General features: G+C 47.6%; 1 protein-coding gene across 1 annotated transcript in view; it reads left to right on the top strand.

Moving 5' to 3' along the window:
• Window positions 1-16,536, top strand: part of LOC119386866 (glypican-6) — a 157,347-nt gene extending 140,811 nt beyond the window's left edge. Inside the window, exons 3-8 of the mRNA XM_037654134.2 lie at window positions 4,778-5,169; window positions 6,390-6,555; window positions 7,338-7,468; window positions 9,490-9,773; window positions 12,536-12,747; window positions 15,366-16,536. Coding sequence (XP_037510062.1) covers window positions 4,778-5,169; window positions 6,390-6,555; window positions 7,338-7,468; window positions 9,490-9,773; window positions 12,536-12,747; window positions 15,366-15,607 — 1,427 coding nt within the window. The 3' untranslated portion in view covers window positions 15,608-16,536. The remainder of the gene's footprint in view (window positions 1-4,777; window positions 5,170-6,389; window positions 6,556-7,337; window positions 7,469-9,489; window positions 9,774-12,535; window positions 12,748-15,365) is intronic.
• Window positions 16,537-17,509: the final 973 nt, after the last annotated feature.

Below are 17,509 nucleotides of genomic sequence, written 5' to 3'. Positions count from 1 at the left end.
GGGTGCCTGCCAGAAGCGCGTATCGCATTGTACACACACTTGTCGTTCTGAGCCGCCGGGAAACTTCTGGATAGCGTTTTTTTCGACAGAAGCAGCCTGGATTTCGAAACCATGCGGTGCGAGCAACTTCATGAACGGTGCTTTGAGTGGACAGATATAGTACGCCCGAACCGTAGGCCGATCTGCAGGGGGTTTTCGGAGAATCTTGCGAAGTGCACAAACAAGAAGCGGTATATGTATTGGAAAAGCTTGGGCCAGGAAAGAAAGAAAAATAAAAGGAGAAAACAGTTATAAAGACGGACAAGATCCATCGGCACGGCGCGCGGCCGGAGCTCATCGTGTACTTTTCGTCGCCACGTGCGGGTAGAGAACGACGGGCCACCTTGCTATGTTACTACTCTATGGGCGGGCTCCGATGACGTGACGTTGCGCAGCTTGCTTCTCGAGAAGGAATTTCCGAGAATCCAGCCAGAGCCCAGCTGCCTGTCCTTTTTATGGGCAAAGTCGACAGCCGCTCAGGTGGCGCATACGCCGTTGTTTTTTCGTTCTTTTCTTCCTTTTTTTTTTTTTGTCCATGGTCGCGTGCATACATAACGCATGCAACCGCACGTGTCTGCAGTTAGGCCTCATAAGCAACTAGAACGCGCAGGAGGGTGTGAAAAGCAAAAGTTTGTGGAACAGGCGGACCTTCGCACGTGTGCTACACGATTCTGTGTCGATGGTATACAGTTGACTAGAATTTACGAAAGACTTACGATGAAACGATCAAAGCGCGTTTCGCGTTTACACGATAGTGCGTCATAACGTATCTCCGAGTTTTCGCGTGTACGATAAATTTCGGGCGGGCATGGAAACGCAGTCACGTTTGCCACTCGTCATATAGACACAGCGACGCCTCTTCGCGCACGCGCTGTTATATATGGCGCCGGTTGTTCCATCGTGCGCTCGTTGCAACCGACATCACAGAAACCGCGAAGGGATTGTTCAAAGTCTGAAGTGCAGAAACGGACGAGTCTTCTTGTCGAAGCGCTGTCTGTGATGAGGCTTCGAAAACTGGTTAACCTAATGTAGCCGAAACAAATCGATACTGAGTAGTGCTTCATTAGAGAGGCGCGCTTAAAACGTCGAATACTTGCATTAATTTCCTTCTTTTCATCACAAGGATCGTCCACTCTCAGTAAGCGATAAAGTGACCCATTTAACAAAGAGTTGTTGGATAACTTTCGCAAAGCTCTCATGCATTTCGTAGACACGATTTTAGGGACACTAAAAAGATACAAGTTGGTTTAGACTGATAAATTGTACCCTGGAAAACTCTAGTGTGGTTAATTTCACCAACACTTGATTATTAATTGATGAAACAATGTCAACAAGTTTCACTTTTAAATTTCCCGCAGAAATCTCCGATGGTGACGTCACGAATTTCGAAGTGTTTTTTTTTTGTATTTTGATCAGATTGGCTCAAATAATTTCCTGAAACTTGGGATGTTATGTCTACTTTACGTAGACCCTAGTTAGACGTCAAAATCTATGACGTCACGGCGACTGGTGCGGGAACTTCAAGATGGCATCGCCACCCGCATTTTTCTTTTTGCGCGTCTTCTCGCGGCAGGCGTGGGGGTTTTGGTATTGTGAAAGAGTAATTAACTAATACGAGAAAAATCGTTTCTCTCATTAGTACCCCTTTAAAGATACACATAAAAGCCGTATCGAGAAGGTAAGCTTACTGGTATTTGGTTTTCGGCTTTTGTTTATATTCTGTGATCGCCCGCGACCATTCGGGCAGCTGGGGGAGAAGAGGAAAGGATGCGGGTAATTGGGAAGTGAATGAATCATCCCGGAAGACCGGCGCAGTATACCTGCGGGGAATCCCCATGCGGTATGTGCTTACTATGGAAAATCCCGGCGCTGCAGGGGCAGGTGTACGGTACGGTGTGCGCGGTAAGGTAAAGGGGCGCGAGAGTGCGTACAGACCTGTCCGATGGCCATACACCGCGGGGCTATAACCTTACAACCTCGAAAAGACGCAATTAATCGTACAAAACTGAAACCCCGCTTCGAGTCGTGTTTGGTTCGTTAACACATACATCCCGCTTTATTCTACGCTGCTCTTATCCGCCGTTCACTGCCGACTGGTCCCATTGACAGCGCTTTAAAGGATCATGGCCTTGCTCACACTTTCTGCGAGACATATATTTGCACAACGCATGGGGACAAAAGCAACGCAGGGAATCAAGTCGTCATGTTTCCCTGTATTGTGTGTGTCTTATTCGCAGCAACATAGTAAAAATCCCGTTGACGACGCGGGCGGGTTCTCACCACTGGCAAAGCGCGAAAAGGAATGTCATCGGAAAGGGTATCGCTATAAGATCGCGGCCCAGAATGTTCTCGTGTCCATCGAGTGATTGGCTTCCACACGACTTGCTGCTTGTTTTTACGCACGCTTTCCTTTCTGTCTGACAGGTCTACGGGATGGCCGCTTGCTCTCTAGGGCGATAGCGCCGTTTTCAATCGACTGGATTATCATCTTTTATGGTCTCGAGCACAGATTACACCATCCGCTGCCGCAGTTGTGCGAGAAAGGGCGAGCAGCACGTTGGCAATGATGCGAGCTCAGCTGGCACTGCGCGACTTGCCAGATGAATGCACGGTTGTCGGTGTTGCAGAGAACACCCATGTGCATGGTTCCTCCGGGACATCATAATCATCATCATTTGTTCCTCGCCTCGGCGTCTGAACGTTCGCGGGAAATGTAGTGAGAAAGCTTCAGATGTCGGAGGTGAGGGAGCGGAAACAAAGGGGCCATTACATGCCTAATGGGTACATAACGCTTCAACAAGACGCATCGTTCGCGCGCGCAACTGTTCCCGCGGGTGTGTGCGTCCATGTGTGTGAGGGAGGGCAAGGGAAACCTGCGATCAGTGCTGTCGACTACGCCTAGAGCGAGGGACTCGGCGATCAAGCGTGCGAATGGTTCAGGCGTCGGTACATTTCTGGCGGTCGTATTTCTGTAGGTACGTACGCACGCGTGTGTGTGTGTGTGTGTTTGACACTGTTATAAGAAACATCCTGTGGCAAAGAAATAGTGAGAAAGCGGAGAGGGGTGGAAAAGGGAGAGGCATGTGCTCAAAAAGCAAGAAACCCGTCGGTATGTCTCTTCGTACATCCGTCGGGGGCGTATATACTACACGTAATATAACGTGCACTGTACTGTACTTACTACAACGGCGTTTCTTCGCCATCTGGGGTCCGAGCTCCGTGCCCGGAGGCTCTCATTCTTCGCGCCCCGCGGGCTTTGTTTTGCTTTCGCCTGCCGCCTTGGGCCGCCGGCTCTGCTGCAGCCCAAGGCGCGAACGGCCGTGTTCTCCCGGCCGATGGGTAAACAAAGAACCAGCGGCGCGGTACTCTAGCTTCGAGCTGTCTCGCTGCCAGCCGCGCTCCCGTTGGCCTTCCTGCGGCACGGGAGAAAGGAACATCGGAGGAGGGAGGGGGGCCGCAGCAGCAGCTGTGACGAGGGGTGCACGAGGTATTAAAAAAGTTCGCGCGCGTCACTAACGGCAGACTGATCACTCGTCGGGAGCTGGGCCCCTTCTCCTGCCCGCGCCCCTACTAGCTCTGGTCTCCGAAGACTAAATATGCAAAGGACGCGAAAGGCAAGCGAACCAATTGGAGGAGACCACCCTTGAGAAGGCTAAATTAATCCGGCCAAGCGCGCGGTGATAAATTTTCTGATGCCGGACACGTAACGGATGGGCGTCTGTTCAGTGTGGTGCGAACTTATTAATTAGCGTTTGATGTAGTACATGTCATTGTACGCACGGAACTGTCGGGCTCGCAGCGATGAACTAGGTACTGCGTCTTGGTTGTTTTTCGGCCCTGTCCCAAGATGAGGATTATTAATTGTTCAGCACAATCATTTCTGCGCGACGACAACCACCCGGACTGCTATGACAAAACACTAGCTGTTGCATGCAGGTCACATTGTAATAACATTAGCAAAGTTATATCGCAATAAATTTAATGTTTCGTTGTCATGTATATGTGCTTGTATGGGTGCTGTGCTACTAGTCGCGGGTTTCACTCATGGCCGCGTTCGTGTTTCTAAGGTGTGCAGCATGCAAAAAAAGAACGAAAAGAAATACTCGTGCACCGCTCGGGTGCCCAAAATTAATATGCAGCCCTCGAGTAAAGCTTTTCTTATTGCCTATCCATTGTAATTAGGCATTAAACTAACCATCGTCGCCATGCTAGATCTCAGTTGTGCATATATGAATAAAACCAACTGTAATGTACCACTGGCCGACTTCGTGTCCCGTGCAAAAACAAGAACATTCAGTGCCATCAGAGATGTACGACAGCTTATCGGGAGTAGGGTACGCTCGCCCCTTCTCCCTGAAGTAGTGCAGAGGGGTAACGGGGTGGGAAGCATACCTTAGCTGCCACAGCGATTGGCTGCATTTTGTTCTAAACATATAGTCTACTGCTGCAATGAACCATGTGCAAATAAACTTTCCAGTGTTCATCTCAACACTGGTGGAATTATTTTGGGAGCCTCCCTCAGCACACCGTTAATTCGGCTTCCAGTCCCCCTCCTCCCGCTTTTCCACCCTAGTGAAATGGGAAAGTTATACTTCTGAGTGCCATAGCACTAATCTGATACCAAAAGGCAGTATTAAATGCATCAGTATGTACTACAGAATGCGATTTCATCGTGCACAACAGACTGACATTGACAGTACATTGAAGTGCGCTCCTTTTCTTTCTCTTGGCCATACAGAGTTCTTCAAGGAGTTGCTGAAGACGTCCAAGAAGGACTTCCACGGCATGTTCCTGCGCACGTATGGCATGCAGTACGACACCAACTCCTACATCTTCACCGACATGTTCGACCAGCTGGAGAAGTACTACCGCACTGGCGGCGTCGACCTGGTGGACGCGCTGGACGGCTTCTTCCTCGAGCTGTACCGCAAGATGTTCCAAGTGATGAACACGCAGTACGCGCTGAGCGAGCGCTACCTGCAGTGCGTCAGCGACTACCGCGACGAGCTGCGTCCCTTCGGCGATGTGCCCCAGAAGCTGACGCTCGAGGTGAAGCGCTCGTTCGTCGCAACACGCACCTTCGTTCAGGCGCTGGCCATCGGGAGAGACGTCATACAAAGCGTCATGGAGGTATGCTCTTAATTCACTTGTACGATATTGCCCACATATATGCACTCTAGAAAAATTGCACCATTTGGGGCAATGATAAATAAGCGTCTATGCAGCTTGCTATTTCTTTAATGTGTGCAACGGGCATATGCATATTAGCATAACATATAGTTCTCGGGGGCAGTGTAGGGTGTCACAGAAAGGATGTCTACGCAGATTACTGTCTGGAAACAAGATAAGCCTCTAAGGGTGTAAGATAGTTTTACAGTGTATGATGCGAAGATATAGAGCACTGATGACTTTAATATGCATGGGGGCATATCTTTGTGTCATTTCTATTTTATGAAACAGCTCTAACTCTGCCTGTGCCCACAAAGCCAGGGGCATAGAGTGAGGTGTGGAAGGGGGTGGCACAGCAGATACCTACCTCACCCCTCTCCCACTAAAGTTAATGTGTACCAGGGATATTTGGCATCGTCAATTGACACAGCAGGAAGAGTGGATTAGGAGAGGAGGAGGGGGAGGTTCAACTCACCACCTCCATCTTCCAAGTAGTTTTACACCTTTTTTTCTTTATGTACTGCATGTAGACACATGGGGGACACAACCCACTTCTCGCAAATAAAATCCTGGCTGCATTCCTGCCTAGCACAAAATGCCATGTGGGACGATACTAATCTGTACAAAGCGTATGTTAAGAAATAGGAGAGAATAGCAAAAAATAGAAAAAAAATAGGAAAGGGAGAAAGGGTGAGAGAGGGGGTGGCATGCCAGACAGCTGCCCCTGGTGTCAAGAAGCCGAATGATGCCACTGAATTACTGCAAAAACAATAGATTACAGCCTTTTCATTTTGGAAGACAAATTATCCACACGGCATAATTGTTGGGGTTTAACGTCCCAAAACCACAATATGAGTGAGGGATGCCGTAGTGGAGGGCTCCAGAAATTTCGATCACCTGGGGTTCTCTAATGTGCACCTAAATCTAAGCACTTGGGCTTCAAGCATTTTCGCCTCCATCGAAAATGCGGCCACCGTGGCCGGGATTCGATACCGCGACCTTCGGGTCAGTAATCGAGCATTATAACCACTAGACCACCATGGCGGGTTATCCGCGCGTCATGCACTGGTAAATTGTCCACTGTGGAATTGCTGTTGAGCAAATGTGTTTCAGTTGTCTTTGTGAACATGGCTAATGCATGATATACTGTACCATGCATCATGCAACCTTGTCCATTGCAGGTTGGTCCTTCTGCCAACTGCAGCCATGCACTGATGAAGATGAGCTACTGCCCACACTGTCACGGCCTGCCGAACCTGAAGCCCTGCTCCTCATACTGCCACAGCGTCATGCGTGGATGCTTGGCCCACCACATGGAACTCGACACCGAGTGGGGTTTATTCATTGGTCAGTACAACAACCTGTACTAGGCATGTGACCACATCCTTTGCAAAATTTCGGCCACTTGAATTACATTAAATAGTCAGTGGCAGGTCATGAACACAGTGGCAACTGCCTCTAAATAGGAATATGTGTGCATGTGGCCAGCGCATCACATTGGCCTCGCCCCCCTCTCTGGCCTTTCTTTGTGTCTATGTCTTGAATCTTCGTTTACTTTGAAGTTGTTGCAAATGTTTTTCACACCAACCCCTCCTGGTAGAGTTTGGTTGTACTTGATTCAGGTGATCAGTAAATCCCCTCTCCAAATTTTAAAATTCAGACAATCTATTTGTGCTGTTTGTAGAAGGTATTTTAAAAGGGTGGAAACTTGAGCTTGTTGGCTTGGCTTCATAGCAGGGAACAGCGCAGAAACACGAGACAAGAGAGGTTGACAGGACTTGGCACTGGCTAACAACAACCTCTAAATCACCTCTCTTGTCTCGTGTTTCTGCGCTGTTCCCTGCTATGTAGAAGGTATCTAGCTGTTTGCCCACACAACTGAGCATGTTGCAATTTGTGAGTGACTTAATGAGGCCAAATGGCATTGCCACTGTTGCATTGAAATGTAAAAGTAACAATAATTATATGTCTACAATCAACAAGACTTTTGGTTATAATGGAGATTCTCATTACAAATTAACAGCTAGACTTTTAAACATCTAATTACTGATATCAAATGGTTGTTGCGCTGAATGGCACCACTGCAGTGGGATATGTGACTTAGACATGGTTATTTTTCTTTTATGCAGATGCCCTTATGAACCTGGCAAACCGTTTAGAGAGTTCCTTCAACATTGAGTCAGTTGTAAATCCAATAGGAGTGAAGATATCCGAAGCCATCATGGATTTCCAAGAAAACAGGGCAACCATTCTGCAAACGGTGAGTAAATGATGTGTTATAGCTAAACCACTGGTCTCCTGGTTTGCTGCTGCTGCAGTAGCCTAAACTAACTAGTCGCAACTCGTCTTCATTATCAAGGTTACTTTGTGACCCAAGTCTTGTTCACTTTGCATACAAAGGCTGTGTCGTCTTCTGCGGGACCTTGCTCCCGGTTTGCCAAGACCCCGCCTTCTTTTAAATGCATAAGCATTTCTATGCCAACTCAATGAGAAAACTGTGCGTCCAGCCATCCATCCCTCTGTCATGTTAGATGAATCACTATAGAGAAATAAATGTATAAAACTATAAATTTCCTTGGCGGTGCTGGGTTTCAAACCTAGGGCCCCACGTTCCAAAGGAGAGTGTTTTCACCAGGTTACACACCCGTGCTTGCAGAACGTGAATGAATCATATGAACGCGATGTACAGGAAATAAAGACAGAAATGTAAAAGAGGAATGCTTTTTATGAAAGCTTCCTTGAAACATTTTGTGATGGTAGAATAGGACAACATATGAAGCCAACATGGAGCACACTACAAATCAGGGAAATCACAACATTGCGAAAATTTAATGCCAAACATGTATTTCAGTGGTCGTGGGATGTACCTTTCACTGCGCCATTCCTGACGCCAACAGAACTCTAGAAAGAAGAAAAGACGCTGCTGCCAATGTCGCCTGACAACAGCGCTTCAGGGAAGGCTGCAACCATAGAGTTTCCTCCAGTGAAACTCTACACTTGCACATTACTTACGCAACTCCGAAAAAAGATTTCGCATGGATTTTTTTTTTACAGTTAAAGGGGTCATGAACCACTTTTCCAAGTAATGATCTAATGGCCTCAGTATCGGAGTGTACTGCCTCCCGAATCGATTGCCACAAAAATTTCTCGAATCCGTCAAGAATCAGCGGAGTTACGGGGGTTTGGCGCACGCTCCCAGCGCTTTCTCTCTTTTCTCGTGCCGGCGAGCGCACTGGAAGCTAGACAGGGAGGGATGGCATGGGGGAAAGAAGTTACGCCAGCGCGCGTCATGAAACGCGATCGCTCTCCCGCTGTGATTCGCTTGCGCGAGTGCGGCTACCGTGTACTGAGGAGTGCGGCGCCGGCACGTGGTGGCACCCCGCGGCAAGAAGCGCATCTGATCCGAACGCCGCTCTCGATTTACGTCGGCTATCGGCCAATAAGCATGCTATGTCTCTTGTGACGTACAGCGGACAGACGCCCCGCCCACCGACGAGAGTGAGAACCGGCCTCTGTTTGAAAAGAGGGTGCCTGGGGAAACGGCAACTTCGCGCTCCGCTTGTGGCCATTACGCGGCGCGCACGACTGTAATATTTGGCAGAGCAGTTCATAGCCGTGTCAGCTTTCCGCAGGATGTGTTTTTTCAATCAGCCCAAGGGGTGCTTCATGACCCCTTTAATGTATGTCTGTCATCAACTTGGGAAATCACGATGAAAGATTTTTCATGCAAAATGTGATGTTTCAGTGCGTACTAACTTTTCCAGTGGCAAACAGACACATTGCCTCCGCGGTGCTGCTGAATGTGTGGCTTGTGTGTGGCAGCTTAATAGCTCTCTAGAGGCACACAGCGGACTTCGCTGCAAAAGTGAATCCACTGTTCGGCTGAAGTGCCATGTACAAACCACTTCTCTTAAAAAAGAAACTAGAAAAAGGTTATACTCTTGCCAGTCGATATCATGATGGATCATTGGCATACTGAGAAAATTCAGCATTCTGCTTAGGCATTCCAAGTTACTTCCCTGAAGAACCCCTAAGTTTTTTTCATCTCGTGTGCGTGTTTTGCACTGCGAGTGTGACACCGACAGCTTACAGCCAAAAGTGTGAAGTCCTGACAAATGTAAGTTGAGGGTGTATTTTAGCAGGGTGTTTGGTGTTGACGTAACATCTCCAGCGCTTTGATACGTTTAATTGCAATGTTGCATTCAAACATCTTTCGTGTGCCTGTGTAAAGTTTTGAGAATTCACGCTCATTTCTTTTTCTTCGGTTGCGCTGGTGCACAGCTGTACGACAAGTGCGGGACGCTCCGCCTGGCTCGCCGTGCCAGTGGCCAGGAGCTGCACTTTGAGACGCTCAAGTTTGGAGGCACGGGCGGTGGCCAGCAGCCCGCTATGAGACCGACCACGGCAGCAGGCACCAGCATGGACCGTCTGGTGCAGGGCATCAAGAAGCAGATTCGTGCCACCCGCTCCATGTGGTCCCAGTTGCCCGACCGCATGTGCCGCCAGCCGTCGGCACAGTCACCGCCTCCCGAGGAGGAGTGCTGGGATGGACTGAATCGTGCAAAGTGAGCCTTGGCAGGATTTCTTTCCGGATCGGGATGGTATAAAATTACCCCGCTGCATCGATGGACAGTTTGTCAAAAGTGAAAGTTGTCTGCATTTGGTGCGCGTTAACGCTGCTTATACAAAAGCTACGTGAAGGGGGGGAGACAAGGATAAAAATAATAAGGAAGCTGTATGGGAGGATTGTGTAGTAAATGTAGAATAAGGAATTTAATTAAAAACAACAAACTTTTAGAACCCACATTTTTTAAAACCTAGTTTGCACACCTTTTCACTTACTACTTATATCTGCTTCTGGTTTCAAGCCATATGCGACATCCATTGGCTTGAGTTTATAAAAAAAAATAAAAGTAAACGCATGCCAGACATTCAAAACGGTTGCAAATAATCAAGGCAAGCAAGACGAATGACAGAATCCACGTGTGCCATGCGATTCCTACGGGCAGGAGCTAAACTACATGGGGCGCCAAATCTGGGTATTGGGCTTACTGCATCCCATGCGTAGTCCCAGCAAAGCAGACTGGGACCTCACGGAACAAGAAACAACGTTTATTAACTGCACCTTACTCTTCACGCATGGCACATTCAGGATTTAAAGGGGCCCTGCAACACCTTTCTTAGTTATATTGGAATAGTCTCATTATCGACGTATGACTCCTCACGAGTCATATGCCGCAAAAATTTTTCAAATCCGTCAAGTGTAAGTGGTGTTACCAAATTATAGAGATCACGTTCCGCAGCTTTCTCCCTCCACTCAACGCCGCGAGCGTGCGGAAAGCTGCACGGGGCGTGAAGGGAGGGAGGACGGAGGTGCGAGGAGGCGCCGAAGAGTTATGTCAGCGCCGGCGGCATTTTTTTTCTTCATTTTTTTCTCTCTGGCGTCTCGGCGCAACCACGTGGTCTGTTGCGCCACTTCCGGTCGGCTTGCGTGGTCGTTGTGGTCGTCGTCGAGCGGAGCCCATCGCACCGTGTATCGCGCGTGCTTGAAAACTTCGAGTCGGTTTGGTAATGTTGGGTGTGCACCTCGAAATGCTGTAGTGTTTTCATCGCTCTGCCAACCATGGACGCAAACCTGCGTGCGCGTTTGGAACGAATGACAGCTGAGATGGGTTTTGACACACACTGCGATACACCGCCTCTTCGCACTGCTCGCACTTGAATCGTATTCAACACAGCAAAGCTGCATGCACCCTTCTCCCAGTGGCGGTACTTCGATGCTGTTTGCTCTTCGAATGCGGGCGCACAGTGAGTGCGGGCTGACAACAAAGAACTAAAGACTAGAAGAAAGGATCGTGGGGCATCGGGACGGCGCGGACCCATCCCCCGGCTGTCTGCAGCTACCGTGAAAATGCGAGTCTGCTTGGTTGCTGTGTCGCGGTTTCTCGGGAACGTGAGACTACGGGGAAGATACGCCGAGGTGCGGCTCGATGACATACTGAACAGACAGCGAACGGGACTCTCGCCATACAGCGAACACAGGTATCCTAAACTAGCCGGCGCCAGCATTGTTATCGGAGAAATGCTGCACCGCTGCCTCGGTCGGTCGTGAGAACATGCCGACGATGCAGTTTCCAGCTGACGAGGCAACACTTGAACGGCTGCCACTCTCAGCGGCAACCGGCGATGGTCAAAAGCACAGAAATGTTCACGATTTCGGCACTGCGCATGGTGAAGAAAACGCAACCACGCAACTACGAGCAGACGAGCTGGCGGTGAGACCGGAAGTGCTAATATTAATGTTTGTTCGGTGTTTTAACGGCATAACACAATATAAACATACATATTATCTATTTATTGAACTCAAAATTAACCACGAAGGTAATAATGAGGGTGTTATCGTGATTATAACATCAGCCAATGGTGGAACTGCCGACAATCGCGTCATATATTGTGGACTAATACATCATTTGTCGAGGGAAGAGGGAGCGATTTTCAGCTGACTTTGAGAATTTATTGTAAATTCCAGGCCGCTCGCTTCGCTATAATATTTGGCTCGCGTGTTCTCGGGAGCCTCGACTACCAATTGGCAGCGCTTTTTGACCCTGCTGAAAAAGTGTTGCAGGGCCCCTTTAAGAGAAGCGGGAGGGAACAGCGGCAGCATGTGGTCGCTCGTGCAGCCACTGGCTCACTCCCCCCAGTAGCACGCAGGCTGCCCCTTTTAAACCGCATAAGCGGGACACGCGCCCCACCATTGCGCAGTGCGCGGTGCTATCTCAGGATAGCCAGTGCGCATGGTTCCCATGGGTTGCATGTGTAGAAGGTTTCTGTCTTTTTAACAAAACTTCCTCATTTGAAGGTTCACTAATTGCATTTCATTGGTTCTTTTTTTCCTTCCTTCCATTTCATTTCGGTGTTCATGTTACAGCATTCGAAGCCAACAGATAGTGGATCCAAGGAAAGAAATGGGGAAGTTATTTGTGGCTTTTAATTGGAGTGTAGAAGTCGCAGACAAAAGGGAAATGAAAATGAAGGAGAAAGCAGCTTGCCACATGGGGGTGCAAGCCCACAACCTTGCACTACCAGTCGTTCTACGTCAGTTCTAGCAGTTTATAAACGTGGTAATCTAATGCTTGCCTTTTGTTGCTGAAGCGAATTTCCAATAATTATATGTACATGGACGTGAAAGTTCAATAAGATTTGGCAGGAATTGCAGGTTTTGAAACATGGAGTTTATTTTGGGGTCTGGGGTTCCACAATCACATACGTTCATGTGTTTATTACATGCAGGATACTATACGTGTATCTTCTGATCTTTTTTTTCCAGGTCTGAAGGGGGAAACCGCACAGTTGTGGGAGGCAAGACCCGAGGTCCACACCAGCACTTTCAGCAGCAATCACACAACGGCCACAGGGGTGGCAGCACCGAGTACACAAGCAGCAACGTGGTTATCAACCAGCTCATACTCACTCTCAAGATCATCACCAACAAGCTGAACCTGGCTTACGGAGGGCACGATGTCCAGTGGCAAGACACTGGTTAGTGGCCCCATAACTATGTTGAGCCTGCTCACCTCTTAGTTTGTTATTGGGTTCGAATCCTACCGAGAGATACCCACTGGTTTACAGGGAAAGGCATCCCCCCCAACCAGGCGCCCGGTTCTTTATGGGGGGGTGTGAACGTCGCAGAAGCTTGCTCTCGATTGTATCATGTGGAATTTGTTGTTGGAACAGCACTTACTGCCTGCATTAACACTAATAAGTGACCCCCTGCTTAAATTTTGCAATATGACTTGCTTTTATGGCACACTGCTATCTCTTCTCACTCTGATTATCTGCTGAGTTAGCCTTGCACTTGGCTAACTTGAAGTCAATCAAAAAAGTACACATGTATACAGTTGTCAACCGTTTATTCGAACTCTAATGGAGCTGCAATATAGTCCAAAGAATCGAGAGGCTGAGAAAAAAAGGATTCACCTGAAAAAATACCTTTATTGTCCCACTGGTGGAAAAACTTCTCAACTTACGATAGTACATACGCACACTTACACGCGACCAGCTCAGCCTTCATATCGGCCAGTAAGTGACCATCGTTACACATACACAAAAGCGTTGTTAAGGCATGCGTTAAGTCTTGCAGTTGACCGCTGTGGTGTGGGCTGTACGTCGTCATCGAAGTCTCTGTTCACTCGCTACTGCTAAAGAATACGATGGACAATCTTATCATTATCCTACTCGGCACAGGGCCAGACGGCACTTTTAAAGTTGGTGAACCTTGCCTCCGAAAATTTTTAACAGCTGCTGTCTTCGCCTCGTGAGTCTGGTAATTGCGACATTCTTCATCGGTCTCAGCAGTGCAGACAGCACGAATGTCATCGGAGCCATTTCATATTGTGTGATGCCTGGACGAGATCGTGTAGCAGCAGATCAGGCCTAGTTGAAACAATTGACGATCCAAGTGCTTCAATCCACTGACTTCCAAGCCCAGGGGAATTAGCTTAACCGTGGCAGGCAGCTAGTCAGAGGATACTGGGCTGAACTGGATAACTCTAGAACACAGCAACCATCACGTGCAGCCAGCGAAAGCATAGCCTTCGAGATCAGCAAAATTGTAGCTTGGAGGAGGCCATTACTGCCTCGTGAATTTTGACACCAGCTATCCAGCCACAGCCATTACTCCTTTTCGGTGCTGGCAACCAAGCAAGATGCAAACATCGCTTGATCAGCTTTTTCGTGGCATTCAACGTTGCACCTGATCAGGTTGCCAAAGTCCAAAAAATCAAACAGCATGCTACAGGGCACCCGAACTATCACTCGTGGTTATACATTACATCAATAGGATGAGTGGTGGTGCCACAAAGGTGTCCGAAAAAACGAGCACGTCAGAATTTTCAGTGTCTGAATAAGTGGTTGGTGACTATTTATGTATGAATGTGCTAAGCAGACGTTTTGCTCGACAAATATGGCTTGACAAAAAGCTCTGTTGGGCGAGTTGCTTCATGTCTTGAGGAGGAAAAAAAAGACTGTAGCACAAAAGAAACAAGGACAACATGAGACTAGGACTGATGCTATTCATGCACTCTTGTCTCATTGTTATTTCTTTTGCTTTACTGTTTTTCCTTCTCAGGGTGCTACATGCGTTGTCTCTTTAGAGTTGAGTATGTAACTCCCAAACTGGCATTGAAGAGTGCATGCATTAGATGATCCTAGAACAGCTATAGTAGTATGCTCGCATTGGTTAATGAGTTGCTGTAAAGTTCGACTACCTTGGAGCCACGTGTTAATGCCCTTACATGGTTGCCTTTCCAGTAAGTACACTTGCTACGATAACTACGACATTACATGCCATGCAGTGTCGTGATTTCTTCAGCAGCTATAAATTTTATACATTTTATAGAGACTACAGTAACTACCGCTATACAGCCACATTACACTCACACTTTGCCGCTGATCATCCTGTCCATTACATTATGCTATTTGATGACAATTTTTACCCGTCTTTGACTATTGCGGCATACAAGAGCACATATCATCGTCGTACCATACAGCTTGGCGGCATAGCATTGATAGCATGTTCAACAATGTATGCTTTCCCAGGAAACTATGATGCCTCACAATTTTTCGGAGTTTCGAAGAAATAGTTATGTAAACTCTCCCTATAAGAAACAATGGAGATTATACTAAATGGTAGATTGGTCTGGAGCACATTCTGGATAAACTCTATGGCGAGTCAGGAGCTTAGAGCATGCAACCTTGAATAGTATTACGATGAGGGTCACGTAATGAGCAATTGCAGTGTTGCAAATATCCTTCTATGGGAACAGATCTTGCCACATCAATAGTTTCTACAGAATACTCTTTTCTAATTTTACAGTACGGCTGCATTAAGACACTGGATTGCTTGTGAAACTTGTGTTTAATCATAGCTGTAACTAATGTCTCGACCTTGAGTAAACAGCAAAGTGTGTGTGTTACCGCGAGAGGAAAAAATGTGGTAATTGCCTAGTAGAAAAGTCGTTGCCGAAGAGAATCTGTAGTTGCAACAACTGTACCCAATGAACTCATAAAACGGTTTTGCCAGTAATGCTTTCAACAAACATACATCAACACAACCAGTTTTTCGCACTTAAGCGAGCTTGCTTGGTTGTTCTTTTCAGCTGACCTCGACGACATGGGAAGCGGAAGTGGGAGCGGAAGCGGTGAATACGAGTTCGAGCCAGCACCAACGTCGACGACCCCTGACATTTTCTTCACCGGATCGCTGCCAACATCCGGCACAGCGCCCAAGCACCCCGTGACGCCGCACACCAGCTCGGCGCACCGCGTGCTGTGTGGTGCACCTATATGGCTCCTGGTCATCGCTCTATTGTTCAAGAAATGCCTGAGCAGCAGCGTCTGACGTTCGTTCCTGATCATACACCTCTTCTTCTACTTGGCGGCTGCACTGCCTGCCTGCTGCTAGTGCCTGAGTGGGAAATAGAAACAAAGAAGAAAAGAAAAAAAAGAGAGCCTTGTGCAACCGTGGTGCAAACGGACTACCGCGTTTCGAGTTGTCGTGCCTGTGATGCAGCGTGGTTGAGACATCTTCTAGACTTGTCGCGTAAAGCGTTTTGAAAGTGGCTCGGCGTGCGCATAAGTCGTGCAGATCCGTGGAAACGATCGCACATGGCGTGACGTACTCTCTCGCCCTGGTATGACCCAGGGGTCAAAGTTTAGGTGTGGACACTTGTCAAAGGCGCGTGATTGAGACTTGTGTGGCGATGGAACTGACACGTGTCAAAAAGCTGGTTTTGCGTGAGAGACCTGCTCCTCTTCTTCTTCTTCGATATTTCCTTTGGATGTGGACGCACGTCACAAATGCACGTGTGTCGGGAAAAGAAACAGCGACGCCTGTCACAAGCTATGAACGCTTCCAAATTGAATGACCTCCCTACGGTTTGTAATCGTGGCTAGTTTTCGCTTGGACAGATTGAAGACTGAAAAAGGGATGTATAGGTCATGATCATGACATTGGTGTGCTTATTTATCAGTAGCTGAATAAGTAGCACACTGTGTAAAAGTGTTTTTTTTTTTTTTTCTTGTTTCTACTCGTAATATATTCTGAATCAAAATTCAGAACCGCACCGTACAGCTTGTGTTATAGCTACATAGACTAGCGCCATTTTTACAGGTTCACGTAACTGAAACACATTTGTCATCATTGCTGTGGCTTTCTGCAACTTCTGGGTTAGCCGTGAGCGCTCACTTCACCGTGTCATTCTGCTTGAGCAACTCCTCAACTGTTGTGCTTGGCATATGCCAAACTTTCACTCCGAAAGGGCTCCTGAACCATTATATGGAGCACGGCGCTGGCATGTGGTGGCACCCCATGGCAAGAAGCGCATCTTATTGAAACGCCGCTGCTCTTGACTTGGGTTGGCTGTTGCCCAATAGCACACTACCTGTTGTTCATCATCAAATAGCAGGTGCCCGCCCAGCGATGAAAGTGAGGACGGGCCTCCGTATGAGGAGAGTGCGCTTGAGAAAATGGTAACTTCGTGCTCCGCTTCTAACTCCCCTCGCACGCACGACTGCAAGATTTGGCTGAGCTGTTCATAGCAGCGTCTGCTTTCCACAGGATGCGTTTTCTCACCAAGCCCAAGGTGTGGTTCACGACCCCTTTAAATGCAGGGCTTTAACTACCTGTAGCAGTTGCTGTTTTTTTCTAAGTTAGACCAGCCTTATGTTTGTTCCTTTTAACTGCACTTGATTTTCCACCCTAGCCCTGAACAAAAGGAGGATATGTCTCGTGTTCTTTGGCGATGCACTTCTATTGCATCTAAAATGTAGGTGTGGAGGTCTATCAGATTCTTATGTTGGCATTTCTAGAATGGCTGAACTGTAACTTCATTCATTATTGTGCTGCAGTACAGCAGCATTCTATTCACGTATATAATGAAGTCATCACTTTCACTTATGGCTAATGGTGCCTGTCATCTCTTAAAACAAGACTGTGGAAATAGCTGACATATTTTTATGGACATGGTTTTTTTGCAGCCCCATTGTGCATTGAAATTTTAGAATTAATCATGGACGCTAAACTTCGAAAGCTAGCAGTTGCTGCTGAAGAAATTCATCCACTGAAACGTGCAGGGGAACAATCTCTTGCTAATTATCAGTCCCTTAATATGATTAAGTCTGACGAAAATGTAAGGTTGCTTCCAGTGTTCAAGTATTTAGATGGAGGGCGAAACCCGACTGATCTCATGCAGTCGTTGTTAGCATGTAGTGTGTAATACTTTCAGCATCAATTTAATGTTTG

Source organism: Rhipicephalus sanguineus, chromosome 3, assembly GCF_013339695.2.
Source record: "Rhipicephalus sanguineus isolate Rsan-2018 chromosome 3, BIME_Rsan_1.4, whole genome shotgun sequence".
Taxonomy (NCBI): Eukaryota; Metazoa; Arthropoda; class Arachnida; order Ixodida; family Ixodidae; genus Rhipicephalus; species Rhipicephalus sanguineus.
This window is presented reverse-complemented; position numbering and strand designations above follow the sequence as displayed.